Source organism: Cavia porcellus, unplaced genomic scaffold (assembly GCF_034190915.1).
Source record: "Cavia porcellus strain 051 isolate PalLab524CR breed Dunkin Hartley unplaced genomic scaffold, mCavPor4.1 scaffold_9, whole genome shotgun sequence".
Classification (NCBI taxonomy): Eukaryota; Metazoa; Chordata; class Mammalia; order Rodentia; family Caviidae; genus Cavia; species Cavia porcellus.
The window spans coordinates 47,626,825-47,641,468 of NW_026947492.1; the positions used below are offsets into that span (position 1 = coordinate 47,626,825).

Sequence of the window (14,644 nt, forward strand, 5' to 3'; positions counted from 1 at the left end):
ATTTATACAGCTACATGCAACTAATGGGCATTATACTGTACCACACAAGGCAACACTGGGCACTGGATGCTTGTGCATTTTACTTGAAATACTGCAGCCAGGAATTTCCCCAAAAGATGGGCACAGGAGAAGGTACCTGGACCCTCACCCACTAATACCCCTTTGCTGTGCCGGCTCAGAAGAGTCTCTGGGTCAATGAGGCTTTGTCTTGTTATTAGGGAGAAACACGGTTGTGGGGAGTTCCATGCACATCCTTTGGAGGAGCCCGGAACTGCAAAGAAAGCCTTTGGGACCGCTCCTTCCACCACGCATCAGCCCCGCAAGCTCGCAGCACAGCTATTGGCAGGAGAAGAACTCAGCACCGCAGGGCCTGGCCTTCCGCCTTGCCCCGCAGCGGGACCCAGCAGGCACCAGCTTGGGAGCAGCGCAGGTGAGTCGAAGCAGAAGGGAACCCGGGCAACCACCGAGGCGGATTGAGGGTACGCTTCCCGGGCTCCCCATCCTCTGCTTCCGCACCCCCGCTGCGCAGCTGCCTCTTCTCCGGGATGGGGGCGGGGATGGCGCAGGCTGTCACCTGCACCGGATCTGCTTACCGCTGCTTTCGCTTTCCCCGGGTTCCGCGAGGGCTGGCACGAGGGAAGCAGAGAAAGCCGAGCAGGTGGACACTGAGGAGGGTAGGGACTGGCACCTTTGACCGCTGGGGAGTCCCTGACCTCTCCCGAAAGGCGCGTTCCCGGGCCAGGCCCGGTGCCCATAGCGCTTGGGTTCTGGCTAGAAGGCGCCCTGACCTTGATCTCTCCTGACGTCAGGTCTGGACAAGGACCATGGGCGCCGTGCTGGGCACAGACGCGCGGCTGGCTCCCCTGGCCGGCAGGGCCTGCGGCGCTCTCCTGCACTGGGCACCCTCCCCTCCCGCCCGGAGCTGCCACTCCAAAGCCGGCCTGGCGCGCCCAGTGCCCCTGAAGAAGCGCGGATACGATGTCACCAGGAACCCACATCTCAACAAGGTAATGGTCTGGGTCTGGGAGCGGGCATGGGAACGATCCTGTGACGCGCGGAAGGGCGCCCCGCCCAGGGTCTTGGAAAGGTCTTCCCGGGCGCCCTTCCAGTGACTTTGCCTTGCAGAAACGCTGTGTCCTTTACTTTAGCTTTTATTCCCCCTTCTCCCCCTTCTGCATGGAGAGAGGTAACCAGTACTGCAGGGAGCTTAATTCCTTCAGTGAAAACAATATAGACCAGGTTAAATTCTTCAGGGTCAGTCTGACCTAGGGGTCAGAACTCTCTTGGATGATGCTAATCCTGATGATCTTGGACGGCTCATTCAACCTCTGAGTCACTTTCCCCTATCTGTTAAAGAGATACAACTGACTTAGGAATGTTGTAAAATTTACGAGAAAATGGAAAAGAACCAGTCTTCAGCACAGTACCTGGCACCTGGTGAGATGGTGTCAGCTGGGGTTACCATTATTATTCTGAGAAAAAGATTAATTTGAAAGTGAGACAGGGAAGCCTAGAATTATAGAACTTTTAGAGTCTGAAGGAGGATCAGAAATCATAAAGACAAAAGGAACGTGTCAGGTAGTTAGCTCTGGCTCTGCCCTGAAATTGAAATCTCTAATGTTCTTGTTGAGCCTCTTGTTAATACCTATTTACTGACCTAAAAATACACATATTTGTTTGGGAGATATAATCAGGATCTTTAGTTTTGAGGATTGGGTCGAAAAATAAGCAAATAACCTATTTTTGAGGTGTGTTTCCCCTCCTTTTTACTAGCTTGGGCAGCTCATTAAATTTCTCTAAGCCTCATTTTTCTCCAGTCTAAAATGAATATTGTGATAGACCCACAATGCTTAACTCATTTGGTTGTTATGATAATAAAATGAATCAAATTTGCAGTCATATTTTAAAGTACACAAAGGGCTGAATACTAAGCAAATACACCACAAGTAAAAATGTTAATAATTTCTTTGACTCAAGATTATGAAATTTAAATTCATAGAGAGGGGAGTGAAATGAGAAAAAAAGAAACAAAGATATATTATGTACAGGTATAAATTCCCTATGATGAATATTACAATTTTGCATCTCTAAAGTGTACCAATAAAATTTTTAAAATACACAAAAAGAAGTAAGAGCAAGTATATAATGCTATGTATTTTGATTGTTTCCTGCAGAATTAATAGAAGAAGCTAAGGAAAAAGTCTTTCTCTCAACCTGTACCTATCGCATTAACCTTCTCTTCCCAAAAGAGATCACAAATTCTCAATACACTGCTACTTTCCAACATATTTAAGGTGTTCATATCAGTTTGAATTGTTTTCTTAGTGCTTAAAAATGCAAAATGGAGTGAGCAAACTAAAGGCTTCTTTAACTTAAAAACCTAGAGGTAGGCCTGATCTAGAAGTGGAGATGGCTTTCCAAAAGATGCAGGATCTTTCTAAGCTGTCTGCTCTGCTTCTGCAATATCAGCTTCATTCTAAGGCTACATGCACTGAGTCTTTCTCTTCAAGTACTGTCACAGTCCCCCATTTGCTGTTTTCACATCATACTCTGCAGGGCAGCTCCAGTGAAAGAACAAGGACATCTCAGAAAATAAATTCCACTGTTTTATAGATTCCAATTAACTCTTTCTATTCTCACAACAACCACCTGTAACCAGAGCCAGTGGACACATACCCTGGAGTAGAAGACAGGGTTTAAGCTAAGTGGTTGCCTACTTCAGGTGGTTTAAAATAAAAGTTGTGTGGTTTCTGTGTCATAAATCTGGATTTTGTCAATGGAGGGCTGGATGCTATAAAGCCAAACAGTAAGTTTTCATTACAGGCTCCAAGGATGATAATAACTGCCTTAAAACTATGGGCATATTACCAACCTCTAGTTTTGTGAATAGTTAAGAAGATAAAGAAAAATTCATATACTTTCTTATAACCTTAGATTTTGTCCTCTGAAAACACTTTTGTCCCTGGTTCCTTCTCCCTGACATAAATGCTTATCCTCCCAAGCAATATAAATGGAATATTATCCATAAATCTTTTCATTATGTTAAGTAATATTTTGTACATCCAGTTGATTCAGGTAAGGAGTGAGGAAGGTATTAAGGGTACTGCTGAGAACCCATTGGCACTAAACCTCGGGGAGAGAAGGAAGCGATGGAGAAGCAATGATGCCTGGAAGCTTCTGTAGATGCTTGTCTCTTCCCACTGGACTTCCACTCATTTCCTGTCCTGGTGGTCTGAAGTGCTCAGGGAAAACTTGAGGTTTTATGCTTTTCCTCAGATAGGTGGGAGGATTGTGCTGTGGTTAACCAGAACAATAGGGTTACAACTGAGGAAACAGAGAAGGGCAGGGTTTTTGATGCTGTAGTTAGTGGTAGGTCTGTGGGTGTAATATTTTTTTCCTACTGGAGCATGAGCTCCTCCAGTGTAAGGACTGTATTTCACGTACTAGATCTCCAACTGACAGGCACTGGTATCAGGAATCTCCTGAAGGGCCTACAATTAACATTAAATTCTTGGAATGTGTTCACTCAATCAGCATCCCACTTGTAAAAGATCAGAAGAGGCATTTAAATTGAAACTTGAGTGCAGAGGGTGGTCAGGAGATGGAATTTTCTGAGCAGATGGCAACTAGATGGCTAGATAACCATTGCTGATGTTATGCAGTTAGTGAGCTCTGCACCTAACTCAGCAGGGACCTGACCATGTGATTTGTGATGAATCTCATAAGCTCCACTGACCCTGATGTATCACTCCTCTGAGGATATAGAGATATCCCTCATGAAATCACTTTGAAAACTGTAGCATGTAAAGTTTTAGGTGGCTGTGTAGACTAGTCCCAGAATTGCAGTTGGAAAGGTCCTGAGAGATGACCTAGTGTGCAATTATTTGAACTATGAATCATAAATCATTAGAGTTAATGTTAGCCTAGTGATTCCACCAGCAATCTGCTTTAAAAACAAATGAATTGGAGTAGAATAGAAAAAGAACAAGAACAAGTACATTCATGTCAATAAAGATGATATTTTATCAGATCGGCATGTAAACTGACTATTGTACTGTGGATTTTGGTTTAAACGTTTTTGTTTTTGAAGACCATTGTTATTATTTACTATCATTTTCAGAAGACAAGGCAAGCCTAGGAAGTCAAGTGACCCCATAGAGACTGTCATTGGTTGCAGTTGTAGAGAAAGCTGTCTTTGACATTTCAGTCAGCCATGCAGACAATTCAGAGCTGCTTTGGCTGATTTAAGCATGTTCCTATTGATGATAGAATTTGTACCAAATAATTCCATGTTTGCTCCAGGATCTAAATCTAAATGATGCAAACTCATCAATGTATCAACTTTTTACCTTTCTTCTTTTTTCTAATAGCCTGCCTTGTTTGTTCATACAGATGTGGTGAAAGACTTGACATTAGTCATGTTTTACTTAAATAAGCAACTGTCAGCTCCACTTTATAGGGCTCTCTTTAGAGTCAGGTATCATCTCTATTCTAGAAATGCAGCAAACTAACCATTAAAATGCACCTGGCCTCATTCTTACCTATTACATTTTTTTTCTCAGTGCTGGGAATTATATCCTGGGCCTCAAATAAGATAATCATATACTTAGCACTGGGCTACACCTCCAGCCCCACTTACAGCCTCGTTTAGGAAGGGTTGTCCACTTGCTGATCTTCTAAGTTAGATTTGAGCCCCTTGGCATTTGCCTTGTCACTCTGTTTCCTTTTGAAATTGGGCACATACTATAATAGCTGGCTGGCTTGTCTTCCACAGTAGATCCTGAGCACTTTTAAGGACAGAGACTGACTGGTCACATGAAGTTTTGCCTGACATGAGATGTACAATAAATATTTTTCTTTAAGTTTTCTCAGTCTTTAAGTTATCTCAATGGCCCTTTTTCCCCCTCAACTTTATTAATACTATATCAGTACCTCAAAACCCAGTGCTCTTGTTGTCTAGGTAAGTGCCACAAAAGACCAGTTTTTGATGAAAAAACCTTACTTGACTTAAACCTTTCCAGGATCGCAGTCATCTCACTGAAGTGGTGTGTTATTTCACAGAGCTCACTGGCCTCTTTTTTTGATGTAAACATCAACGGTGACTTTGGATATAATTAATTCCTCTGACTGTTCACCTATGTTTTTTAAATATATAATTTCTTGAACTTGATATTCATGGAAATAATGAATGAAAGACCAATTAGTCATATCACTGTACTTGTGGGGCATTACATTCACAGAATGGGTCCTCAGATAGTGCTGGGTACAGCAAGGAACACCCCTACCATATAAGCAGTGTTTGGAAAATTTATGTAATCACTTCTGCTCACATTTGATTGGCCAGAACTTTGTCATATGTACAATAAGCTGCAGCAGAACCTGGGAAGTATAATATTTAGCAGGACATCTGAGTTTTTTTAAATTTTATTTAAAAGGAAAAAGAGAAAAAAACAAAACAAAACAAAGCAGTGTAAGGGTACAAGTAATACAGAACCACAAAAAACAAAACAAAACAAAAAACAGTAAGAAATCACCAGCCAATAGACTACACATTATCATCCTAGAGACAGCTGCCCAAGTCACAGTACCAAAGCATACAAAGTGGACATTCAAACAGTGAGACTGCAAACAGCTGTGTTCAACGATCCAACCAAAAACACCAATATGGTCAGCTATTCAACACCCCCAAACACACTTGCTGTTGTATCCTCCAGAGCACCCTCCTCCCTCTCCTTCCCACAACAAAACTTACACATTTTGGGTTCTACCACTCCTCAGTTCCTACCACTTTTTGGGGGGGGGAGAATAAAGTCAAATATGGCAAAACAAAGCTGTCAGTCAAAACCAAGGATAGACATAGCACATGATGTAAAAACAGAGTACAAGGTTATCAACAATGGCTACCATGTCTCTTGTTTCCTTAAAAAGAATTGTCTATCTCATTAGGTATTATAAAGTTGAACAAAACAGTAGAGAACAAGACCAATAAAACTTAAGCATTGTAAACATTATAGGACTTCCAAAGTTTTCAGCTAAAATTTTTGTATCATTAAAGAAAAGGAGAATTGATGTTTAGGGGTACTGCCACAAACCATGAATATGAAACTTTCATTATTTTGCTCTGAAAATTTTACCCCAGCCTTTAAAAGCTATCTGTTCCTCTACATCCCCACCAACACCAGCCTTGTTCATACCTTCACTATCCTTTAGCTCACTGCAAGAATTTTCTAATTGGTCTCCCATTTTCTAGTCTTTTTCAATCCACTCCTCTGTGCATGTTAACTACACTAGAGAGGTTAGGATCTAAGACACATCATTAACCGCCCATTTTCTATTGTATCTCATAGCCAGTCCACCAAAACTCCCATCGCTCTGTCTTCTGGCCAAATCTGGTGTTCAACTTCTGCTCCTGCAGGTGCTATTTTAAGTCATCATTTCTCTGCTGGATGAGGGCAGTAGCCTCCCAGCTGGTCTCCTTGCTTCTACTTTTTGCTCCTCTCATTTACTCTCAAAACAATAGCAGAGTGATCCTTTTGTATGGGAGGTGAATAGAGACAATTTTGAGGCCCATAAGAAAGCACAGAGATATTTAAAGAGTATGTCAGATGTGGGAGGCCCTGGCTTCTTGTCCACATCTCCATCTTTCTGGTGCTTCCATCCTTCACACTGACTGGTTGGAGCCTCTATTCCTGCTCTGAACCCCTCGAGTTCCCTCCAGTTCTGGACCCTGGTGAAGATAAGGGAAACCATACCAGAGAGGGCTTCATCTCCCAGGGGTTTGAAAGCTGAGGAAGTGTGGGTAGGGTGACAGGAGCTCAGAAAGGAGATTTGCCACTCCTGGAACCTAAAGTTGATATGCAGAAAATGATTTTTCATAAGATTTTTCTTAAGACAGCTTTCATAAGATTTTTCTTAAGAAAATGATTTTTCATGTTGTTATAAATGTTGAATTTTCTTCCAGAGAAAGCCAATTATGTGTTAAATATTTGTGTGATCATAATGAAGACATCGAAATGTTGGTTTATTTTAAAGGAATGTTAATTGAAAAATGCAAAAAATAAATGAAATCTATCCTTGTGGGTGTCACTATAAAAGATATAACTCTGGAAAAATGACTTGGGAATAAGTGTATAAACATAAGTGTATCAAAGTAGTGGAATTTATTACTTTGAGAGATTTATCATCTTTTTAATATAATTTTATTTAATAATTTATTGTCTTACTCAGTTTTAGGTCACAGTTTATTGGGAGTCAAGTTTCTAGAGCTGAGTAAATAACATTCAGATCAAATTTTGAAAGCTGACTCATTGGTAACATCTGAGTGAAAATCCACTGAAGTAGTTTCATTTCAAGCTCTTGTAATTAGTTAACTTCTAGAGGCAGTATATCTAGATTCATGTAATAAGAAAATGTTAACAATAGAACCTGCTGTCCATTTTAAAAGCGATTATAAACAACAATATCTAGATTATGTAAGCTGCAGAGATGGAGGAAAATACATGGTATTTGTCCCTACCCTGAACTGACTTCTGAAAATTAGGGTTCTGTATGGCTTCCTTGGACACTTTTCCTGGCTCATCTCTAGTCTCTTCATTTCTATTTCTAGTTTCTTTTGGTTTTCCTTGGCCTTTGTGGGCTTTGGGGCTTATAGCTTTGTTTTATTTTGTATTTCTGCTATTTCTATTGAAGATTTACTTTATTTTCTGATCTCCTCTTTCCAAATGCCAGTCTTACAGTCAGGGAAGGGCACTTTTGATTTGTCTGGCCATGGCAAAGGGATCACTAACATGCAGTACTTTTGTTAGCAGAGATATGGGTTACAGTCAGCTCAAAAACCTTCACTTTGATATGTAGAAAGTACGTACATTGAGAAATCCTTTGGGGTGATGTCTGGCTGCCTTTCTGATGCAGAGCACAAAAGATGCTCTATGATAGTGTGATGAAAGTCTGACGGATATCCTACAGTGAGCGGGTGCCAAGGTCAGTGGTTAAAAGCTTGCATTCATTTTATACCCAGATGGTTGCCAGGAAACCTGATTCAAACACAGTTCCTACCAAAAGAACACCATGAAGAGTAAAGTATACCCAGTCATTTGAGGAGAAGGATTTTTGTTGGAAAGCTTTTGAGGAATTTGAACAAGAGAAAAATTAAAACTGCATTCATTTTTAAAAATGGTTACCAAAAGCTAGAGGATATAGTTGAATGATCAACTTGAGATTATTTTTTAAACATTTTTGTCTAATTCTGCATGGTTTGGTAATGAGTCACCTGGAGCCTATAGCATGACTGATACTGACATACCCCCCCCCCATGTGCAATTCTGTAGAAGGTGTTTTTTGTTGTGTCCATTGTTTTATTTCACTTTGCTTTGCTCCTTGAGAAGACAGAAGAAAAAAGCCTGATCTACACCGATTTCCATTTTTTTCTGAATGGAGAAGCTTTCGATTGACTTCCCAATTGGAGTGTATCCACCAGATGTACAGAAGTCCTGGTGATTTGTCATGGTTTACAATCTACATCTCCTTTCTCTCCAGTTTTAGAAGGAATATTGTCTAGATCCCCAGTACAGTGAATTTCCTTTGATAGTAGTAAGGAAGGATTTCAAGTATAGCTATAACAGGCTGAATTTAAGGTAGACACTGTTATTATTCTTACATTATAGATGAGAAAGTTAAGGCATGAGGAGTTTATTTCATTTGCCTGCCTATCGTCCAAGCTCATAAAGATAGAGCTTGGACTGAGGCTGTCTTGTTTTAGGGCCTGAGTTCCCTATGCTGCCGACCACATCCAGTGTTCAAGGTTCCTCTTACCTGGTGCCCCTGTATGAAGTCAGATGTGCTATGGTCTTTCCAGAATAAAAAACTAATTAAGATATTCAGTGATTCCTGCTAAGCCCTTCTGATTAGCTACTATCATTTTCATTGGCTGCATTAAAATCAGGGAAACTTGAAGTTGGAGAGAATTTCAAGATCACTTAATATCTTTACTTACCCTTTAAATGTGTGAAAATTTCCCAGGAATCATTTTTAAAACATTACATTGAACAATAAGTACACATTTACTGAGTTTCTATTCCATTTTAAGTAGTACACACTTCATGGTGAATACAGTATTTTTCCTCTATCTTTGAGAAGCTTACAGTGAAGCTATAAGGATATGTGGATAAAAAGATAGTTTTAATTTAGTGGGTGGATGTGGTAAGGGAGACATTTGTACAAGTGTTAAAGAAATATGGAAAAAAATGCTGGAATACTTCCAATGGCCATATTTTCAGAAACAACACCAATGAAAGAGTCAGAGTTGGAAGAAGAGAAAGTATTTAGGTCATACCATGAGGAAATAAATAGCCACCCATCACTTTTATGGTTCAGGGTGTAGAAACTGAGCAATAGACCAGTGGCCTATAAAAAGCCTTATTTTCAGAGACCTAAATAATATGAAGTCTCTAATTTGACAAATGTAGTTAATATTTACAGTCCCTGAATATGCTCTTTGATGTTCTTTTCCTTGCATGTCATTTTGGGGGTGTTATTCATATTGGCTCTTATCAAAATTTTGATAAGATTTCAGAACTTAGCATCTCTAGGGACTTCTTTGCCCAGCTACCTTCCACAGTAATGCCACATGGAAGCAGCTCGTTCATCTTCCACTCCTCTTTGGCAGTTAGCATGTATGATACTCATGGCTGTATCCTACATTTGGTTTCAGTGTACATTTGTGTGTGTGTGTGTGTGTGTGTGTGTGTGTGTGTGTCTGTCTGTCTGTCTGACTATCTGTAGCCATCACTTGGTCATCTTCAGATCCAGAAGACAGTGTTAGGCATTGCACAACCAGGACAATAACTTCCTCATACTATGGCCTCAGTGAACTTTACAATTACTTTCATATTCCCTGTGCCTCAATAAATCTAAAGTCATTAAGATGGAGACCAGTAGCATACCAACTACCATCTGCCATCACTTCTGAAAAGATGTTAAGAAGCTTGTATGATGATATAAATTATTTTTATGTCGGAAAATTTTAAAATCTAAGAGAAATATGTACTTCCAGTCATATAAAATGTAGAAATATACTACTTTAAGTGAGTTCTCTGCTCTGGTGCTGATCCAGGTGTATATTATCTGAAGAACAGCATCTTTATAATAAAATTATCTCTTCCCTGAGGCTACTTTAAGACATTAAGCTTAGATCTGATATAAGTAACAATAGGTTAAAAGATTTTGGGTGTGAATGAAAGAAGTCAACCAGAATCACTTGTGTGTGATGCTCTCTCTGTCACCCTCCAGAAGCTCAAGCTGCATCCACATATCAGGCAGCAGAGCACATGTCTTAAATCTAGGAATGTAGTCAGAAAAGCCAACACGTCCTACTATGGTTTGAGTCTATCATACAGGAGCTCATGTGTTGCAATTTATTCTACAATGAGAGTTTTTCAGAGGGTAGTAACTTAATATTCAGCTCTAAAGGTTAGAAGTGGATCCTTTGGGAGGTGATTTAGATTAAAGTCATCAAGATGATTGAATACTGTTCGCTTTATAAGAAGAGGGACTGATCAGAGGTTACACATATATTCACCCTATCTTTTGTCACATGGTTCACTGTGTAAGCAAGGAGGATATTAAGCTCTGATCTTATACCAGAACCATGAGCCAAACTAAAACTTTATAAAATGACCCAGCCTTTCGTATTTAGAGTAAGAAGAAGTGGACTCATATCACAATCCCACCTCTGTCATTCACGGAATCTGGATCTTAGGCAGCCCATTTCACTTGTTTGAGCATCCCTTTCTTCATCTATAAATAAAAAAAATAATAAAATCTTTACACTGGACAGAATGCTGCAGTGATTAAATTAAATAGTGTGTGTAATATACTCTGTGTTCAACTAATTCTTGATTAATTCACGTCTCCAAAGCTTCTGCTACATTCCTAATACAACTGGTAAAGCCTTGTGTGCTGTAGAAGTCACAAACAAAGTAGGGTTCAGACTTGGTTCATGCCAATCTAAGGCATTCAGCCTAGGAATAGAGGAAGACTGAAGGCTCAAATTCATCTCTGTGAGCATGGACTACATCTGATTTGAACATATTTGGTAAAAGAGGAGATTTGATTTAAAAAATGTGTCAGGTAAGAGACAGGGTAAGTGGAGATCTCATTGATAATATGCTCTGTACTTGATGGAGTTTAAACCTGGACAATCTGGAAATTTGTTTAAAGGAACCATAAATAAAAATGTCTCTAGAAGCAGAAACTCAAGGATCATTTAAAGAACTGGTATTTCTTTCTGGACATTGAGGCTGGTGTTGAAGATAGTGAATTCCATCAGGAATCTTAGAATTTTGTTCCAATATTTTGGCACACTCTAACCAAGGTTTTAAGATCTATTCTTTAAAAAAATTCAAATTAAGCTAGATTTCTCTCTGTCTCTGCTCCCCATCTTCACTATAACATCCCTATAGCACTATAACAATAGCAACACAACATTATAAGAGAATGTCTGCTTCATATATAAAAAGCTCAAAAATTCTACCCCCACTAAATAAAAGACCCAATAAAAAGGGGGGGCAACCAAAGTGAATAGATCCTTCTCAGAAGAAGTACAAATGGCCAGTAAATACAAGAAAAATTGTCCAACACCGCTGGTCTTTAAATAAATGCAAATTAAAACAACAATGAGATATATACCATCTTACTCCAGAGAGGGTGGTTACCATCAAAAAAATCAATTAAAAAATAAATGCCAGTGAGGCTATTGGGGGAAAAGGAGCCCTTCTACATTGTTGGTGGAAATGTAAGCAAGTACAGTCACCATGGAAATCAGTATGGAAATTCCTCAAAAAACTAAAAATAGAAATTTCATTTGACACAGCTATTTCTTCCAGGAATCTTCTCAAAATAGTTAAAGTCATCATATTACAGTGGAGATGCATATCCATGTGTGTAGCAGCACAGTTTATAATGTCTAAATCTGGAAGCAGCCTGTATGTCCATTAACAGATGAATGGATAAAGAAAATATGGAACTTATATATAGTGGAGTATTCTTCCACAAAGAAGGATAAACTTGAGGCATGTGTGGGTAAATGGATACACATCAAAACCATAAATCTTAACTGAAATAAATCAGACACACAAGTTTATATATTGCATGGTTTCTCTCATATAAGAAGCCCCAAATATAAATAAAGAGCAAAATAAATGATAGATAATAGGAATTTGGAGATCTTTTTCAAGTGAAAGGGGGAACAATAGATAGAGGAGGAAGAAAGGAAGTATTTTTAAAAGAATCAAAGAAAAAATGGAAATAGAGGTTTTTACAATGGAAAGGGGATTGAGAATTGGCAGAGAGGGCTAGAAAGGGAAGGGGACAAAAAAGAATCAAGATTTGATATATATGTGTACATATACAAATGCAATTATTATGTACTGCAAGCGTACTAATACAATACATTAATTTTAAAAAAGAGAATATGTGCTCTGGAGTTGAGCATAAAATTAACAGGTTGCTTTAATTTAGCTGAATAGAGCCTGGGTGGGCCAACTTACCCAGCTAGCAGTCATATTGGTCAAGGAGTTGTAAGATAGTCCCATCTACTGTTCTGGGGGTAATTAACAAGTATTTGTGGTATAAGAGATAGAAATGCCCCAGCCTACTAGATGTCCAGTATGAGTTCATGTCTCTAAAACTGAAGAAAGAATTATAGGAATAACAGGGGTTAAGAGCACAATATATTTATTGAGAGAAAGAAAGCGTCTGTGTCTCAAAGACAGAAGGGGTCCTGAGAAAGTTGCCAAAGACTGTCTTTTCTAGGGACTTTTACAGAGCAGAACCACAAAGTGAGGCAGGTCTAAGGTGCAGAAAACATGTGAACTCCCAAAGTGAGCGTAAAGTGGGACAGAACTATGGCCAAGCAATAAGATTAATTGCTGAGATAAAATTTATTATATTGGGGACAAATGTGGAAGCCAGTCACCAAGCAGGCATGCATAAAGAGCAGTGATTCTTCCTGTAGGGGATTGGCTTAGTGACTCCTGGCTTCCTCAGGATGATAGAGATCTATTTAGAATATTATGTCCTAATGTTTATCCTTACGAAGCATGTGAGTGCACTTGTTTTATCTTGTGTCTTGAGGTTTGGCTCACAGTGGAGGTGTGTGCCTCCCCCACAGTTGCAAGGTATATCATCTTCTGCACTGGCTCCTTTGAGGGCCCAGCCTTGTCTGACTGCCTATAATATTTTTATGTAACTAAGTTGTCTGTAACATTTACATTATACATTTTAAACAAATATCTCTCTTGCATTTGAACTCAAGATGAGCATTACCCCCCAAAATCTGAAAAATTATCTTGCACGTCCTTTTGTCTTTGGGCAGATAAGATTTCAGAGACTCCTGTCCAGGAAGTGAGTAGCAGAGGGCACTACTATTATATCTATGTCTTATACTTCCTTTAGAACAGTGAAGAAATCTTTTGTATTTAACCTTGTCTTGATTTGTATTCCTGAACACATGTTGGCACGGCTCCCTCTGCCACTCCTGCACATCCATTCCTGACGAATGGACATGTTCCATGCTCCCTCCTTCTTAAGTTTCTATTTTCTTTTGCAGTAATATAATCTCAAAACCAGTCCATAAAGTGTTTGACAGAAAGCTCAGCCCTCATGTCACATTCTCCTTTCTGATCTCTTTCATTTTATTTTTGGTCTGTTCTAGTTATTTGTTTTGCCTGGTGAAATCATTTAAGGTCACAAGGACATTGAATAGCCATGCAGTTGCTGTTTGATGCAATGGGAATAGAGACAGTTGGTGTGAAGAAAAACCCGTTTAACAGCCATTTTTAGAAACAGACTTTGAAATCCACCCATCAGAGCTGAAAGATTTCCCCTGGCTTCACACCCCAAAACTGGCAGTATCTTCTCCTCACGTCTGTGGAGCCTCAGAAGCTGCTTTCCCATGGCTAAAAGAGATGATGACATGGGTGTCTGTGGGACAGCTAGCCAGGGGCAGTTCCCCAGTAACCTCAAGTTACATCCAGTAACCACTTGCCTTCAGTCACTGACTCAGTTTTAGGTGGTGGAGTATTCTGAATCACCTCAGCTGCTGTCGTGTTGACTGAGCTGTTTAATATTCTGTGACAGAATCAGTTGCCACCTCTGGGACTTACTCATATAAAACACTAAAAATAATAGTAACAACAAACCCTTATATAATGCATGCCATGCTGGGTACTCTTGTAGGTACTTTATATAGATTATTTTCCAAGCAGAAAAACTATTGCAAAAAATGCAAATGTGGCATCTTTCCCCTCACGCATATCCTGAAGATCTTCATGCCACCACTAAGCTCAAGGCTGCCAACCTAAGAAGACCTTCTATTTTATAGTCTCTTGCTTCTTGCTTTGGACTTCATCTGTACTTTTTGCCCATCCATCCATTGTTTATTGAACTACAAGGCACTGTTAAGTATTGAGAATGATGTCATAAACTTGACAGCTGTGAACCTTCCTACTGAGTGTACAGTCAGTGAGAAAGATAATAAATAAAATTACAAAGATAGTAGGGGAAATGAACAGGCTACAATAGGAGAAAATAATAGAGGATATATTTCAGATGACAAGGGAAGGCATTTTTAAGGAGATGATGTTTG

General features: G+C 39.6%; 1 protein-coding gene across 4 annotated transcripts in view; it reads left to right on the forward strand.

Moving 5' to 3' along the window:
* Nucleotides 1–268: 268 nt before the first annotated feature.
* Nucleotides 269–14,644, forward strand: part of Me3 (malic enzyme 3) — a 219,997-nt gene continuing 205,621 nt past the window's right edge. The window contains exons 1-2 of one of the 4 annotated variants that reach the window (XM_003468608.5): nucleotides 269–430; nucleotides 810–1,007. In XM_003468608.5, coding sequence (XP_003468656.3) covers nucleotides 825–1,007 — 183 coding nt within the window. In that variant the 5' untranslated portion in view covers nucleotides 269–430; nucleotides 810–824. Of the gene's footprint in view, nucleotides 431–457; nucleotides 480–534; nucleotides 675–809; nucleotides 1,008–14,644 lie in introns of those variants that run through there. The other 3 variants (XM_013151159.3, XM_013151158.3, XM_013151160.3) reach the window with 3 other exon arrangements.